Source organism: Bombina bombina, chromosome 11 (assembly GCF_027579735.1).
Source record: "Bombina bombina isolate aBomBom1 chromosome 11, aBomBom1.pri, whole genome shotgun sequence".
Classification (NCBI taxonomy): domain Eukaryota; kingdom Metazoa; phylum Chordata; class Amphibia; order Anura; family Bombinatoridae; genus Bombina; species Bombina bombina.
In genome coordinates this window covers 7,884,952-7,900,358 of record NC_069509.1, presented here as the reverse complement: position 1 = coordinate 7,900,358, position 15,407 = coordinate 7,884,952, and the positions used below count along the sequence as shown (strand labels likewise).

At 41.7% G+C, this 15,407-nt stretch overlaps 1 protein-coding gene across 2 annotated transcripts in view; it reads left to right on the top strand.

Annotated features, from left to right (window-relative positions):
* The window catches only part of LOC128641830 (smoothelin-like protein 1), a 141,895-nt gene that overhangs the window by 49,512 nt on the left and 76,976 nt on the right, over positions 1-15,407 (top strand). For both annotated transcript variants that reach the window (XM_053694380.1, XM_053694379.1), the window contains exon 4: positions 6,306-6,450. In XM_053694380.1, the coding sequence (XP_053550355.1) occupies positions 6,306-6,450 (145 nt within the window). The remainder of the gene's footprint in view (positions 1-6,305; positions 6,451-15,407) is intronic.

Below are 15,407 nucleotides of genomic sequence, written 5' to 3'. Positions count from 1 at the left end.
GTCATATGAGACTGCCAGAGAGTCATATGAGACTGCCAGAAAGTCATATGAGACTGCCAGAGAGCCAATGAGACTGCCAGAAAGCCAATGAGACTGCCAGAAAGTCAATGAGACTTTCAGAAAGTCATATGAGACTGTCAGAGAGTCATATGAGACTGCCAGCGTTTTATATGAGACTGCAAAAGAGTCATATGAGACTGCAAAAGAGTCATATGAGACTGCCAGAGAGTCATATGAGACTGCCAGAGAGCCAATGAGACTGCCAGAAAGCCAATGAGACTGCCAGAAAGTCAATGAGACTGCCAGAGAGTTATATGAGACTGCCAGAGTGTCAGTGAGACTGCCAGAGAATCATATGAAAATGCCAAAGAGCCAATGAGACTGCCAGAGAGTCATATGAGACTGCAAGAGTATTATATGAGACTGCCAGAGAGTTAATAAGACTGCCAGAGAGTCATATGAGACAGCGAGAGAGTCAGTGAGACAGCCAGATGGTCAATGAGACTGCGAGAGAGTCATGAGACTGCCAGAAAACCACATGAGACTGCCAGAGAACCACATGAGACTGACAGAAAATCAAATGAGACTGCCAGAAAATCATATGAGACTGCCAGAGAGTCATATGAGACTGCAAAAGAGTCATATGAGACTGCCAGATAGTCATATGAGACTGCAAGAGAGTTATATGAGACTGTCAGAGAGTCATATGAGACTGCCAGAGAGTCATATGAGACTGCCAGAGAGTCATATGAGACTGCAAGTGTCAGTGAGACTGCTAGAGATTCAATGAGACTGCCAGAGAGTAACATGAGACTGCCAGAGACTCAGTGAGACTGCTATGGAGCCTTATGAGACTGCCAGAATATCATATGAGACTGCCAGAGAGTCATATGAGACTGCCAGAGAGTCATATGAGAATGCCAGAGAGTCATATGAGACTGCCAGAGAGCTAATGAGACTACCAGAGAGTCATATGAGACTGTCAGATAGTTGATTAGACTTCCAGAGTGTCCCATGAGACTGACAGATAGTTAATAAAACTGCAAGGGAATCATGTGAGACTTCCAGAGAGTTAATGAGACTGCCAGAGTTAATAAGACTGCCAGAGAGTCAGTGAGTCTTCCATTAAGTCAGTGAGACTGCCAGAGAGTCATATGAGACTGCCAGATAGTCATATGAGACTTCCAGAGAGTCAATGAGACTGTCAGAGAGTCAGTGAGACTGCCAGAAAGTCAATGAGACTGCCAGAGAGTCATTGAGACTGCCAGAGAGTCAGGGAGACTGCTAGAGAGTCAGGGAGACTGCCAAAGAGTCATATGAGACTGCCAGAGAGTCATATACAAAAGCTCTCCCCTCAGGTGAGATGATCTAAGCAGTCTCGTCAGTATGGAGAGTTCCCTAACAAATGTTAGAAACACAAATTATACATTATACAGTTACCAGTAAGCAATAAAAAGAGAGACATGCAGAAAAAATAAGAATTATAGGAAAACATAATCTAGGCTTACATGGTGGTGAGAGTCCATGATCCGTTACTCTTTGGAATTACCTTTCCTCGCAACTAGGATGGGGCAAAGAGTCCCAAACCGCAAGAGCTCAGTAGAACGCCTCTAAGCAAAAGAGGTAGGAAAGGCAATGAGCAGAATATTAGGAGCAGGGGAAAAAAGATGTGCGTAAAAAATAAACCAACACAAAAAAAAAACAGGGTGGGGTCTCATGGACTCTCACCACCATGAAAGAAATTAATTTACCAGACAAGCATAAATCATGTTTACTTTCATACAGGTGGTGAGAGTCCATGTTCTTTTACTCCTGGGATCTAATACTCAAGCCGTGGAGTACACGAGTAATGAGAAATAAAGGCTGGATATAAAATCCGCAACCCAAAGAATAAATATGCAATTAAAGAGACCAACAGGCGAAAACAAAATTATCCTGACGCAATTGTCTCAAGACCTTCCTACCAAAGGCTGCCTTAGAAGAGGCAAAAAAGCCATCAAATTATCCATCTAGGTGGAGGCAGTGCCAATAAGCTTTATTAATAAAAAGATAGACCAAAGAGCAAAAGAAACGGCAGAAGTTTTCTGCCCCTTCTTGGAACCAGAAAAGTGTACAAACAGTCTGAAATCCTACAGAACTTCAAGGCTCTTACAACATTCAAGTTATGAAGAAGAAGTCTCTCTGAATAAATCTAGAATTAAGACATAAAGAAGGGACAACAATTCCTGACATATATCTAAAGACACCACCTTAAAAAAAAAAATCAACGTCCACAAAACAGCCTTATCCTGGTGAAAAATAAGATAAGGAGACTCACGTGAAAGAGCAGACAATTCAGAGACTTTTCAAGCAGAAGAAATAGCCAAGAGAAAACAAAACCTTCCAAGCAAGATACATTGGCTTAAGAACAGGTTAAATTCTAGCCATAGCTAGAACAAAACTATGAATGTCAGAAAGATATCACGGTCCAAATAGGACGAGCAAAATAAGTCCCCTGCACAATTATCTGATGCCACCCAGACAGGAACTAAATTGTCCTGTGATAAAACATATGAGTATGTCTCTGTACACAGCTAAACGAGTACTAAAGAGTTGTATCTGTGAATATGTGACCAGCATCGACCAAGCTTTTTCTATGTGTATAGCATAGCATTTCCCGAATTATGGATCTGTATTAGAAAACACAGTTCATACAGACTGTAATTGTACTAAAATAATTAGGAAAAGTCCCAAATCATCAATCTGATATATGCAATAGCTTGTCTGCATGTCTCAGACTGAGCACTCCCAGAGTCCGTCTCACTTGTCAGAACTTAGTAGTCCTCCTCCTCGAGACGACTCCTAGATCTGCACGCAGTTGTGCACTTCTCACTCAAGAGTAGTCTAGAGCAGAGACACGGCACGTGCAATCACGTGCCCCAAAAACTGTGACTGGCCATGTGACTGCAGATGTTAGGCTCATGTACTGGATCTGTATGTGGTCACATGATAAGATATGTGACCAATAATATTGCATACAAAATAATTAAATTGCAGAGCAGCCAGGGGGATGTGGGGCAATGCGGGACAGACGTGAATCTACCCGGGACAGCGGACAGACTCTTAAAATCGGCGCAGTTGGGTGGTATGAGCTGACGATGCCTCCAGTAATCAAATGAGTAAACAGAAAGCATCTAATGCAGAAAACATGAGACCAAATCCCTCCATACAAAACAGCACCAGAGAGAAAGAGACTGAAGAATTAGACAAACTAACGCTAGCTTCAACCTACTTACAACTATCAAAGAGAGATTCATGGAAACTAAATCAGAAAACAACAACAGTCTGCAAGCCAAAGCAGAAGGGCTCCCAGAACCAAAATAAATATTATATTACAGCAATAAACTGAAAGAGCTTGTCTAGAAAGGCAAACCTTAAAGGGACACTGAAACCAAAAAATTTTCTTTCATGATTCAGATAGAGCATGCAATTTTAAACAACTTTCTAATTTCCACCTATTATCAATTTTTCTTCATTCGCTTGCTATCTTTATTTGAAAAGGAAGAATGAAAGTTTAGAAGCCGGCCCAATTTTGGTTCACAACCTGGGTTGTCCTTGCTGATTGGACAGCACCAATACACAAGTGCTGTCCAGGGTCTGAACCAACAATTGGCTGGCTCCTTAGCTTAGATGCCTTCTTTTTCAAATAAAGATAGCTAGAGAACACAGAAAAAATGATAATAGGAGTAAATTATATAGTTGCTTTAAATTGCATGCTCTATCTGAATCATGAAAGAAAAAAAATTGGGTTTAGTGTCCCTTTAAGTTCTTTTTCCCAGAATTGTGATCTGGGGCAAGAATGTCTGGATCGGGGCCCATACCTTTAAGCAGCACTGGAATATGGAGTAGATTTTTGGACTTCTAGATTTGATCCAGAACAAACTAAGCTTCCAGGCAGAGCCAAAGGATACTTGTTTATGAGGGGAGAAAATAGACTTCTGTTTCCTGTTCTGACCAAAAGGGCAAAAACAATTAGAAACTCCAGAATAGCCTTTGAACTCCTGTCCTGAGGAAGAAAAGCTTTCTAGTCTACAGACAAAGTAGAGATAATATAATCCAAACAAAATCACTTTAAAAGAGAAAGAATATGTTCAACTTTTAACAGAAAAGAGTATGTCTGTAACATAACAAGAGGAAGACCCTAAATGTCAGAAAAACCTCCCACTTTGAGGAATTAGCAAATTCATAAACAAAAACATTAACCTTAGAGGGCACAGAGCTACTAAAAGGTAAATTATGAACTGTCAACTGCCCGTAAATACTGAAGGAGGCATAGCTGCCAACATGCCAGATACTGAAGAGAAAATAAAGTCCTAGCTCCAACATCACTTCGCAAAGCTTTTCAAGGATGGATTTAACTGCATTAGAGACATTTCTCATTGAATTCTGTAGTGGATTTACAAATGTGACTATATGATAAATTAGTCTTCTCCTAGGACAGAATCTGTAAGGAACAAACAAAAAGAGCAGTAACACCTTTAGAAGCGAGAGCAGCATTCAAATGCATTTAAACAATACAAATATGCTCCAGGTAATGTTTAAGATTAAGGCAATGATGCCGGAACATGTTAGGCGTGATCTTACAGTTTTTAATATGACTTAATAAAGATATGGACTGGACATTTTATCCAGAAAGCGTGGCGGCTTGATTTTTTCTTGACTGCTATTGATATTCCCTGATTGCCTGGCACCTTACTTTCCTTTTGTGGTTCAGCTGATGCTGATTGGAGCACCATCTGTCATATGGTGGAGGAGTGTCCGTGACGTAACAAAGTACCCGGAAGTTCAACAGGACTAGTGGAGCAAGGGGTGTATCGTAGTCGCTACAGAAGTGATTTACCCACCTCGGATCTGAAAGTGATGAACAGCATTATCACCTATCTGACAGCACAGTTTCCAAGTACAAAGGGCGGTGAGTAACCGGCCTTGTGGAAGGAGGTCATTCTGATTGCTGCTTTTGCGGACTGTTTGTATTCCACGCTGTGGAGTGGGAGCCGCTCACCGCATTCATGCTCAGTCTAGGACACTGATTTATGCACCACCTAGGTTTGATTGTGACTGGAGCTGGCCATATACTGCTATTCATAATCTTTTGCTTACTATAAACACATGTAACACTGATTAGAAAAGTGTTCAAAAGCTCAGATTCTAAAGTAGGTTACGGCACAGAAACAAAAAGCTCTATAGCAGCAAAAAACTACAAAAGTAGTAATGTGTATAAGAACAAAAATATAGTTATATCCCCACAAGGAGCTCTTGACGAAATGGAAATTACCCCCTCCAAAAGCAACTGCTTAAAAAAATGACTATGCAAAGGTGCATGATCCGACATGTAGGATAAAGCACTATGATACAGAGGAAACAAATCCGACCTATAGGTAGCGCACCTAAGAGAAAAGGAAGAAAGCGCACGTTAACCAACATTGGATAAAGAGAAAGAGCACATTAAAAAAAAAAAAAAGTACCTGAAGTTTGACACACGTCAAAAAAACGAGTGTCCTATACAAGCTAAATATCCAGCGTGCACAATCCTGAGGGCTTACATGCGCCAAGAAGCACACAAACCCGAAAGTCGACACGTGGGGAAGAAAAGCAAAAAACTTTATTGCACGTCAAAAAATTTAAAGGGGAATACACATTAATATTCTGTCTCAAGGCTATGTATACTAAAAATATATATACAAATTACCAAAAAGGCTTTGAGAGTGCCAAATAATAATAATACTTACCATAAGAAACTCATCTACCAGTAAAACCAGTAGAAAACCAAGCCAGTGATGAAACATATCAGCAGAGGATATGGAATAGGAGTATACTGAAGACCCAGCAGGAGGAGGCAAAGGACAGTTCCCTGCAACACCCGTGGAAGGCTAGTGACTAATGTCCCATGAGGTGAAAAAAGAGTCATTACCCATACTCCATACAACCGTCTGACAAGCACACTGCACTCTGAGGGGAAATGGGCCTCAAATCAGTCCAAGAACCCCTCTCACTGAATAATAATAAGCACATCTTCATTCTTCACCTTCCTCCAGCTGAGGCAAAGACAAGACTGAGGTGCCAGTAAGGTGGGAGGGGTTTTATAGAGCTCTCAGGGTTTGGGAATCTTTAGCTCTTCCTAGTGACAGGAAAGACTAATTTCCAGGAGTAATGCATTGTGGACTCTCACCACCTGTATAAAATAAATATATATATATATATATATATATATATATATATATATATATATATATATATATATATGTAAAAGCTTCACTTTTTGACAGGTAGAGAGAGAGCGACAGGAATGGCAGAGAGAGCGAGAGCATCTGAAAACAGAACTACAAAAGCGAGATGACATCATACGAGTGTACTCTGAGCGTGTGAGAGAGCTGGAATCCAGGAGACCTCTAGAGGAAGAGACACTGAAAGGTGAGAGGTCATCGACACTAAAGGTTGTCAAAGGCTCTGCAGTGATGGGCAGTTGGGGAGGAATGCTCTGCAGTGATGGCTACAAGGGAAGAATGCTCTGCAGTGATGGGCTACAGGGGAGGAATGCCCTGCAGTGATGGGCTACAGGGGAGGAATGCCCTGCAGTGATGGGCTACAGGGGAGGAATGCCCTGCAGTGATAGGCTACAGGAGGGTGATGTTCTGCAGTGATGGACTACAGGAGTGTGATGCTCTGCAGTGATAGGCTACAGGAGGGTGATGCTCTGCAGTAATGGGCTACGGGGGAAGAAAGCTCTGCAGTGATGGGCTACAGGGGAGGAATGCTCTGCAGTGATGGGCTACAGGGGAGGATCAGCCAATAGGAATGCAAGTGACGCCATGTTTAAACGCGTAACTTGCATTCAATATTCAGTGTATGGCGGTGATCTTACGAAGAGTATCCTCCACGCTACATGGCTCCGTGGTTGCTGGTCTTCAGTTCCGCGGTCATCTCTGCTCCGCGCCGTTTTGGTCCTGGATGAAGATGGAAGAAGTTGCAGGCTCCAAGAATACTTCACCGCCGCCTGGAAGAAGACCTTCTCCATCGGACTTCAGGAACGGTGAGTACCTCTTTTGGGCTTATAGCTGAAAAAGAGCTGAATGCCCCTTTAAGAGCAATGCCCATACAAATGCTACTTTAGGGGCAATGGGTAATTTAGGATTTTTTAGTGTTAGGTATTTTTTATTTTGGGGGTTTGGTGGGTGGGGGTTTTACTTTTAGGGGGGACTTAGAATTTTTTTAAGGTAAAAGAGCTGTTTAACTTAGGCCAATGCCCTACAAAATGCCCTTTTAAGGGCTATTGGTAATTTAGTTTAGATTAGAAGGCTTTTTTATTTTCATAGGGATTAGGTTTAATTTTTTTAATTTTTGATAATTTGCGGATAGATTACGAGTTTTGCGTTAAGCTGAAAAAGTAGCGTTAACAGGTCCTAACGCTGCTTTTTCACTACAAATGCTATTACGAGTCTTGCAGGTTTAGGGGCACAGCACACTTCTTTGGCCTTACCGCAAAACGACTTACGTAAACTTTGTAAACCCTTTTTTCTATGGGACATCCATAGCGCCGGTATTACGAGTCTGTCCTGCGAAGCCAAAAAGTGAGCGGTACACCCTCTACCGACAAGATACGTAACGCATAAAACTCATAACTAAAGTGCTAAAAAGTACACTAACACCCATAAACTACCTATTAACCCCTAAACCGAGGCTCTCCCGCATCACAAACACTAAAATAAAATTGTAACCTCTAATCTGCCGCTTTGGACATCGCTGCCACTATAATAAATATATTAACCCCTAAACCGCCGCACTTCGGCCTCGCAAACACTAGTTAAATATTATTAACCCCTAATCTGCCACCGCTAACATCGCCGCCACCTACTTTATACTTATTAACCCCTAATCTGCCACCACTATATTAAATGTATTAACCCCTAAACCTAAGTCTAACCCTAACCCTAACACCCCCTAACTTAAATATAATTTAAATAAATCTAAAGAAAATTACTATCATTAAACAAATTATTCCTATTTAAAACTAAATACTTACCTATAAAATAAACCCTAAGATAGCTACAATATAACTAATAGTTACAATGTATCTAGCTTAGGGTTTATTTTTATTTTACAGGCAAGTTTGTATTTATTTTAACTAGGTACAATAGTTATTAAATAGTTATTAACTATTTACTAACTACCTAGTTAAAATAAAGACAAATTTACTTGTAAAATAAAACCCAACCTAAGTTACAATAACACCTTACACTACAATTAAATAAATTAACTAGATTAAATACAATTAAATAAATTAAATTAGCTAAATCACAAAAAAACAAACACTAAATTACAGAAAATAATAAACAAATTACAAGATATTTAAACTAATTACACCTAATCTAATAGCCCTATCAAAATAAAAAAGCCCTCCCAAAATAAAAAAAAAAAACCCTAGCCTAAACTAAACTGCCAATAGCCCTTAAAAGGGCCTTTTGCGGGGCATTGCCCCAAAGTAATCAGCTCTTTTACTTGTAAAAAAAAATAATACAACCAACCCCCCAACAGTAAAACCCACCACCCACACAACCAACCCCCCAAATAAAATACTAATTAAAAAAACATAAGCTCCCCATTGCCCTGAAAAGGGCATTTGGATGGGCATTGCCCTTAAAAGGGCATTTAGCTCTTTTGCAGGCCCAAAGCCCTAACCTAAAAATAAACCCTCCCAATACACCCTTAAAAAAATCCTAACACTAACCCCCGAAGATTCACTTACCGGGAGAAGTCTTCATCCAAGCGGCAAGATGTCCTCAACGAAGACGGCAGAAGTGGTCCTCCAGACGGGCAGAAGTCTTCATCCAGATGACATCTTCTATCTTCATCCATCCGGCGTGGAGCGGCTCCATCTTCAAGACATCCGGCGCGGAGCATCCTCTTCAAACGACGGCTTCTTCGTAATAAATATCTCTTTAAGTGACATCATCCAAGATGACGTCCCTTAGATTCCGATTGGCTGATAGAATTCTATCAGCCAATCGGAATTAAAGTAGAAAAAATCCTATTGGCTGATTGGATCAGCCAATATGATTGAACTTCAATCCTATTGGCTGATCCAATCAGCCAATAGGATTGAGCTTGCATTCTATTGGCTGATTGGAACAGCCAATAGAATGCCAGCTCAATCCTATTGGCTGATTGCATCAGCCAATAGGATTTTTTCAATCATATTGGCTGATCCAATAAAAATACCTGTGAAGAGAAAAGAGAATACAATAGTGCAAAACTGTTTGTACACAGTGTAGTGTTGTAGAAAATATGCTCACCAGTATGTCGTCAACGTGTTTCGGCCTATATTAGGCCTTTCTCAAGACTATCAGTCATTTGGGGTACCTGGGCTTACTATTATCATTTATTTTAGGGCACCACCTTTTTTTTCTACTCCCATAACTACACTGCTTTTATCATTTTGCATTGTTTTATTTTTACCATTTATTGCACTCTCACTGTATGTAGTGTTTTTGTTTGTGTATCTCACTACACCACTCATTTTAGTAGCGCCTTTGGTCTTCAGACTGAAATAGCTTTTAGATTAATTTCTTCGCATACACTTAGGCTTTTTATATTGTATTTTATATATTTGTTTAATCACATCCAGAGAGCAGACTTCCAAGTGATAAGAAAGGCTCAAGTGTGTCTTGTGTTTAACTTGTTTATCTGCTTAAGTAATGTAATTCTATTGTGGCATGTCAAAGTGCGTTTTCCCTCTATCTAATGTACAATATTCTTTCAACCCCCCATCTGGGGTCAGACCTGCATAAATACTGGGCATATAGCCTTCAATAAAGAGCATTCTGTTTTAACCTTCAATGTGGAGCCTGGTCTCATGTTTGAGGGGGGAATTAGCTGGGTTGTGAGTTGTTGATCTCACATTCAGGGCATCTTCCATCTGGTATTAACCCTTGGTATCCTGTTGGCACCGTAACAATTGGTGGCAAGCGACGGGATGATCCTTATCGCCCAGAAGAGCAACTACACAAGCCAGTAACCTCAGGAAGAGGGGGATTATTACAATACTGACTAAGATGGAAGGAGTACCAGGGACCGAAGGAACCAATGGGCCCAGCATATCTGTAACAATCAACTCACTTGTAATTGTAATTACCAAGATATCATGTAAAATTGAGGATGTGTTACAAGAGTTGAGGATGACAGTACACTATATGCTTTTAGTGAACTGTATAACACTTGTTGTTAATTTTGCCGGACAGCTAGCTCCCAGTAACTGGAGTGTCTATTAGTGGGAGTTGACTTTGGCAGGTATTCGTAGCAATGGATATACAGAGATAAACAGTAGTGCAGAGGTTAAATATACATCAGGATGCAGTTAGTAGAGAGAGATCAGGGTTAAATGCAAACAGCTTCAGTCTACAAACAGTAGTGCAGAGGTTAATTGTACTTCAGTATGCAGTTAGTAGAGAGAGTTCATGGTTAAATGCAAGCAGCTTCACTATACAAATCTTACACTTGTAGTATGTTTAAGTTTACTTCAGAAGAGAGTTGCACAGTGTTTTTATGAAAGTATATACAGCACCTGTCCAGAAGTCGCTGAATGAGATTTCCCCTTTAAGCAAACAGCAGCTGCTGTGAGTGCGATGTGTGCAGCACAGAGATCCGGTCCCAATGAGCTTGGTGAGCAGTGTGAAGGCTGTGGTCCCTGCGTTTCCTGTTTGCTGAGTGGCGTGTCACGCCAGGTTGTTAGGAATACTCACAAGCAGACCCTGGATGGGTGAGGTGTGGAGTGAAGTCCTGCTGCAGTTATGTAATGTCAGCTCCGGCTGAAGTAGAGGTATGCTGATAGAAAAGGAAATAAATACACAGTTTAAATCCTGTTATGCTGTAGAAAAGGTAAGGACTGGAACTGTAGCTATTACACTTCAATAAACCAGCAAAGGACCATGGGAGGAAGCAGGTTTATATTGGGTTCAGGTAGGAAGTTAACAAGATGTAAAGGTGGTATAAAGTATTTGCTTGACACATTTAAGGTGGAATAGGAGGATCATGACACATCCCCCCCCCAAAGATCCATCAAGAAGGGATCAGGGTGCGGGACGATCGGGATGGCGCCTATGAAAGAGAGACACCAGCTGGGGAGCCGAGAGGTTGGCTGCAGGCTCCCAAGAATCTTCAGAGGAATCAAACCCAGCCCAATGGACAAGGTACTGCAGTTGTCCATTGCATCGACGAGAGTCCAAAACCGAATGTACTTCATATTCGGGATCCGGCGTCGGGGACACCAGAGCAGGAAGAGGCAGAAAACGAGAGGTATCACAGGGTTTGATCAATGATATATGAAAAGTCGGGTGGATGCGATAAGTAGCAGGGAGCTGTAAGGTAACAGTAAGTGGGTTGCGAATGGCTACAATTGGAAAAGGACCAACAAAGAGATTGTTAAACTTCCTGCATGGTGAGGGTATTTTAAGATTTTTTGTGCTCAACCAAACCATGTCCCCAACCTTGTAATTTGGTTGTGGACGATGCCGTAAATCATAGTAGCGCTTTTGAGAAGCTTGTGCATGCTTGATATTGCTTTGGACCACATTGTATGTTAGTTTAATAGAATTGATGAGATCATTAACTTGAGGACAAGGAGTGTGAGAGGATGATAAGGGATGGAACCGTGGATGGAGTCCTGAGTTGATATAGAAAGGTGAAAATCCGGTAGAAGAGTTAGTAGTATTGTTGTATGCGAATTCTGCTTGAGGTATGTAGGAGACCCATGATTCGTGTGTGCTAGAGCAGAAGCATTTTAAGTACTGCTCTAGCCACTGGTTTGTCCTCTCACAGAGACCATTTGACTGCGGGTGGTATGAGGTGGTGAGATGTTGCTGAATGGAAAGAGAGGAACAGAGAAATTTCCAAAACTTTGAGGTGAACTGCGAGCCTCTGTCACTCAATACAGATGTAGGTAATCCATGAAGGCGCACAACCTCTTTGATAAACAGCTCGGCGGTTTGTTGTGCTGTAAGGAGAGAGTCAGTTGGTATAAAATGAGCCATACGAGAAAATAGATCCACTACGACAAATATGGCAGTCTTTCCTTGGGATCTAGGGAGATCAACGATAAAGTCCATAGAGAGGCTTTTCCATGGGCAATCTGGAATGGGTAGGTTTTGTAACAGGCCAATAGGCAATTGGTGTGAAGGCTTAGAGGTCTCTGACAGGTGGGGCAGGACTTGACATAGGCTTTTACTGAGTTTTTCATGGAGGGCCACCAAAAATGTCTTTGTAGGAGATCCAGTGTCTTTTGTACACCTAAGTGTCCAGCCAGTGTAGAATCATGTGTGAGTTGTAAAGCCTTGTCACGGAGAGAGGGAGGTATATAAAACTTAGAGTTGTTACATAGGATACCATTGTCATCCATAGATAAAGTGTAGGAACTTGTAGTGGGATCCAATTGTTGTTGGGTTTTGAGCTCTGAAAAATCCTTGGACATGAAACCAATGAAGGATGTTTTAGGGATTATAGTTGCGTAGGAAGGATCAGAGTGGGGCTTATGGTCCTTGCGTGAGAGTGCGTCAGCTTTACCGTTTTTTGATCCGGGGCGGTAGCTTATGGTAAAATTGAACCGGGAGAAGTAGAGGCTCCAACGAAGTTGACGAGCAGAGAGAGTGCGATTGGTTTGGAGGTATTGGAGATTTTTGTGATCGGTGAGAATAGTTATAGGGTGTTCTGCCCCCTCCAGTAAGTGTCTCCACTGATCAAAGGATGACTTGATGGCTAATAACTCTTTTTCCCCTGTGGGGTAATTCAACTCAGTGGGTGTTAAAAGTCTGGAGAAATAACAAACAGGATGGATCTGTTTTTCAGGAGAGGACCTTTGAGAAAGAACTGAACCGATGGCATATTCGGAAGCGTCAACTTCTAATATGAACTGAGCTTTGCTGTTTGGTAATTGAAGAATAGGTGATGTCACAAACAGGGACTTGAGGTCATTGAAGGCTTTTTGAGACTGAGGGGTCCAGAGGAAAGGCTTTGTCGTCTTAGTGAGATTTGTTAATGGCTTAGTGATAGCTGTGAAATTACGGATAAAGCTCCTGCAAAAGTTTGCAAAGCCTAAGAAGCGTTGTACTTCTTTGATAGTGGTTGGTGTAGGCCAAGATGTGATGGCTTTGATTTTATTGTCTTCCATCATAATGGTACTTTGACTGATACGGTAACCTAGGAATGAGACTTCTGTAGCATGGAAGAGACATTTCTCTAATTTTACGTAAAGCCTATGTGACCTTAGTCTGGACAACACTTGCCTGACATGTATGACATGTTCTGAAAGGGAAGAAGAATAGATTAGAATATCGTCAAGATAGACCACCAGAAAAGTGTCTAAGATGTCCCTAAAGATATCGTTGATAAAATTCTGGAATGTCGCCGGGGCGTTGCACAGACTGAATGGCATAACAGTATATTCAAAAAGACCATACCTAGTCCTAAATGCTGTCAGCCACTCGTCCCCGGACCTTATTCTAACAAGGTTGTATGCGCCCCTAAGGTCTAGTTTGGTAAATATAGTAGCGCCACTCAACCTCTCAACCAATTCTGGGATTAGAGGTAGCGGGTACCTGTTCTTTATCGTGCGTTTATTTAATTCACGATAATCTATAATAGGGCGCAAGGACCCGTCCTTGTTTTTTACAAAAAAGATGCCGGCACCAGCAGGGGAAGTGGAGGGACGGATGAAACCTTTTTTTAAATTGTCAGTTATGTAGTTTTTTAAATGTTGTAACTCAGGTCTGGACAGGGGATAGATATGGCCGTAGGGAATGGTGGCTCCAGGTAACAGGTCAATGGGGCAATCGTAGGACCTGTGTGGAGGTAATGACTCGGCCTCTTTCTGATCGAAGACATCAGAGAAATCTGAATACTGAGGAGGAATAGAAGGAGCAGAGGTAGTGAGTAAATGAGCGGTTGGGAAACAGGTCTTAGAGCAGTAAGAAGAGGGAAAGGATAGAGTAAGTGTGTCCCAATGCACCGTGGGTTGGTGTAACTGTAACCAGGTAATTCCCAGAACTATAGGATAGAGAGGGGATGATATAATTTCAAAGGTAATGGTCTCAGAATGACCAGAGGCAGTAGTAACCAGTAAGGGAATAGTCTGTTGCATGACAGGACCAGATGGTAGATGTGAACCGTCAATAACTTTGAGAGGCAGAGGTGTGTTTTTGAAAGAAGAAGGTATTTTATTAACAGTGACTAAACTCAAATCAATACAGTTGGCACATGCTCCGGTATCTATGATGACTTCACACTTTATCCTGTGTTGTTCCCACTGCAAGGATAAGGGTAATGTTAGATAGGCAGTGGCAATATTTTTTGTGTTTAGGCAATGGTTGAAAGGGTGCACCTTACCTATCTTCTGTTTAAGTAGTAGTGGACACTCCTTAACAACATGGTCTGCTGATGCGCAATACATGCACAAATTTAATGTACGGTGTCTCAATTTCTCTTGTGGAGAGAGGGGTCCACATAGAAAACTAATGTCCATAGGTTGCTCAGGTGGTGAAGTAGATGGCGTCTGTAAAACCGTGCGCAGAGGGGGGTTAGAGGGGCTTTTTTCTTGCCTCCTCTCCCTAAGTCTACGGTCAATAGTAGTGGTAAGGATGTACAGTTCTTCCAGGCGGTCTGGAATACCTACTCTGGCGAGTTCATCCTTAATGTCTTCGGATAAACCAAGGCGATACTGTTTTTTCAGAGAAACCTCATTCCAGAGGGAATCTCTGGCCCATATCCTAAAACGAGTGATATACTCTTCAACTGGGGCTTTAAGCTGTTTTAAACCTCTGAGTTTGCCCTCAGCTGTAATCTGGCGGTAGGGATCATCATAAAGAGAGGAGAGGGCTTTAAGGAAGCAGTCCAGGGAATTCAGTATTGGGTCTTGTGACTCATAGAAAGAGTCAGCCCAGACCCTTGGCTCTCCCCTAAGGTATGATAGGATGGTTAGTACTTTGGCCCTGTCAGTGGGGTAGGTCCTAGGGCGTAAATCGAAAAGCAATAAGCATGCATTACGAAATTGACGAAAAGTGGAGCGGTCCCCTGAGAACTTTTCGGGGTATGAAACCTGGGGTTCAGCATGATGGTCATTTCCAGAGTTTCTATTTGATAACACTTCCCTCAAGCAAGCTTTAAGGCTTTGATTTTCCACCTGCAAATCCCTGAAAGCCTGGGTTAGGTTATCCAGTCTTTGATTTAGGCTGTGTAGCTGGGGAGTGACATCAGTGGGCTCCATGGCTACTATATAGGGCTGGTTTATTATGTAACAATCAACTCACTTGTAATTGTAATTACCAAGATATCATGTAAAATTGAGGATGTGTTACGAGAGTTGAGGATGACAGTACACTATATGC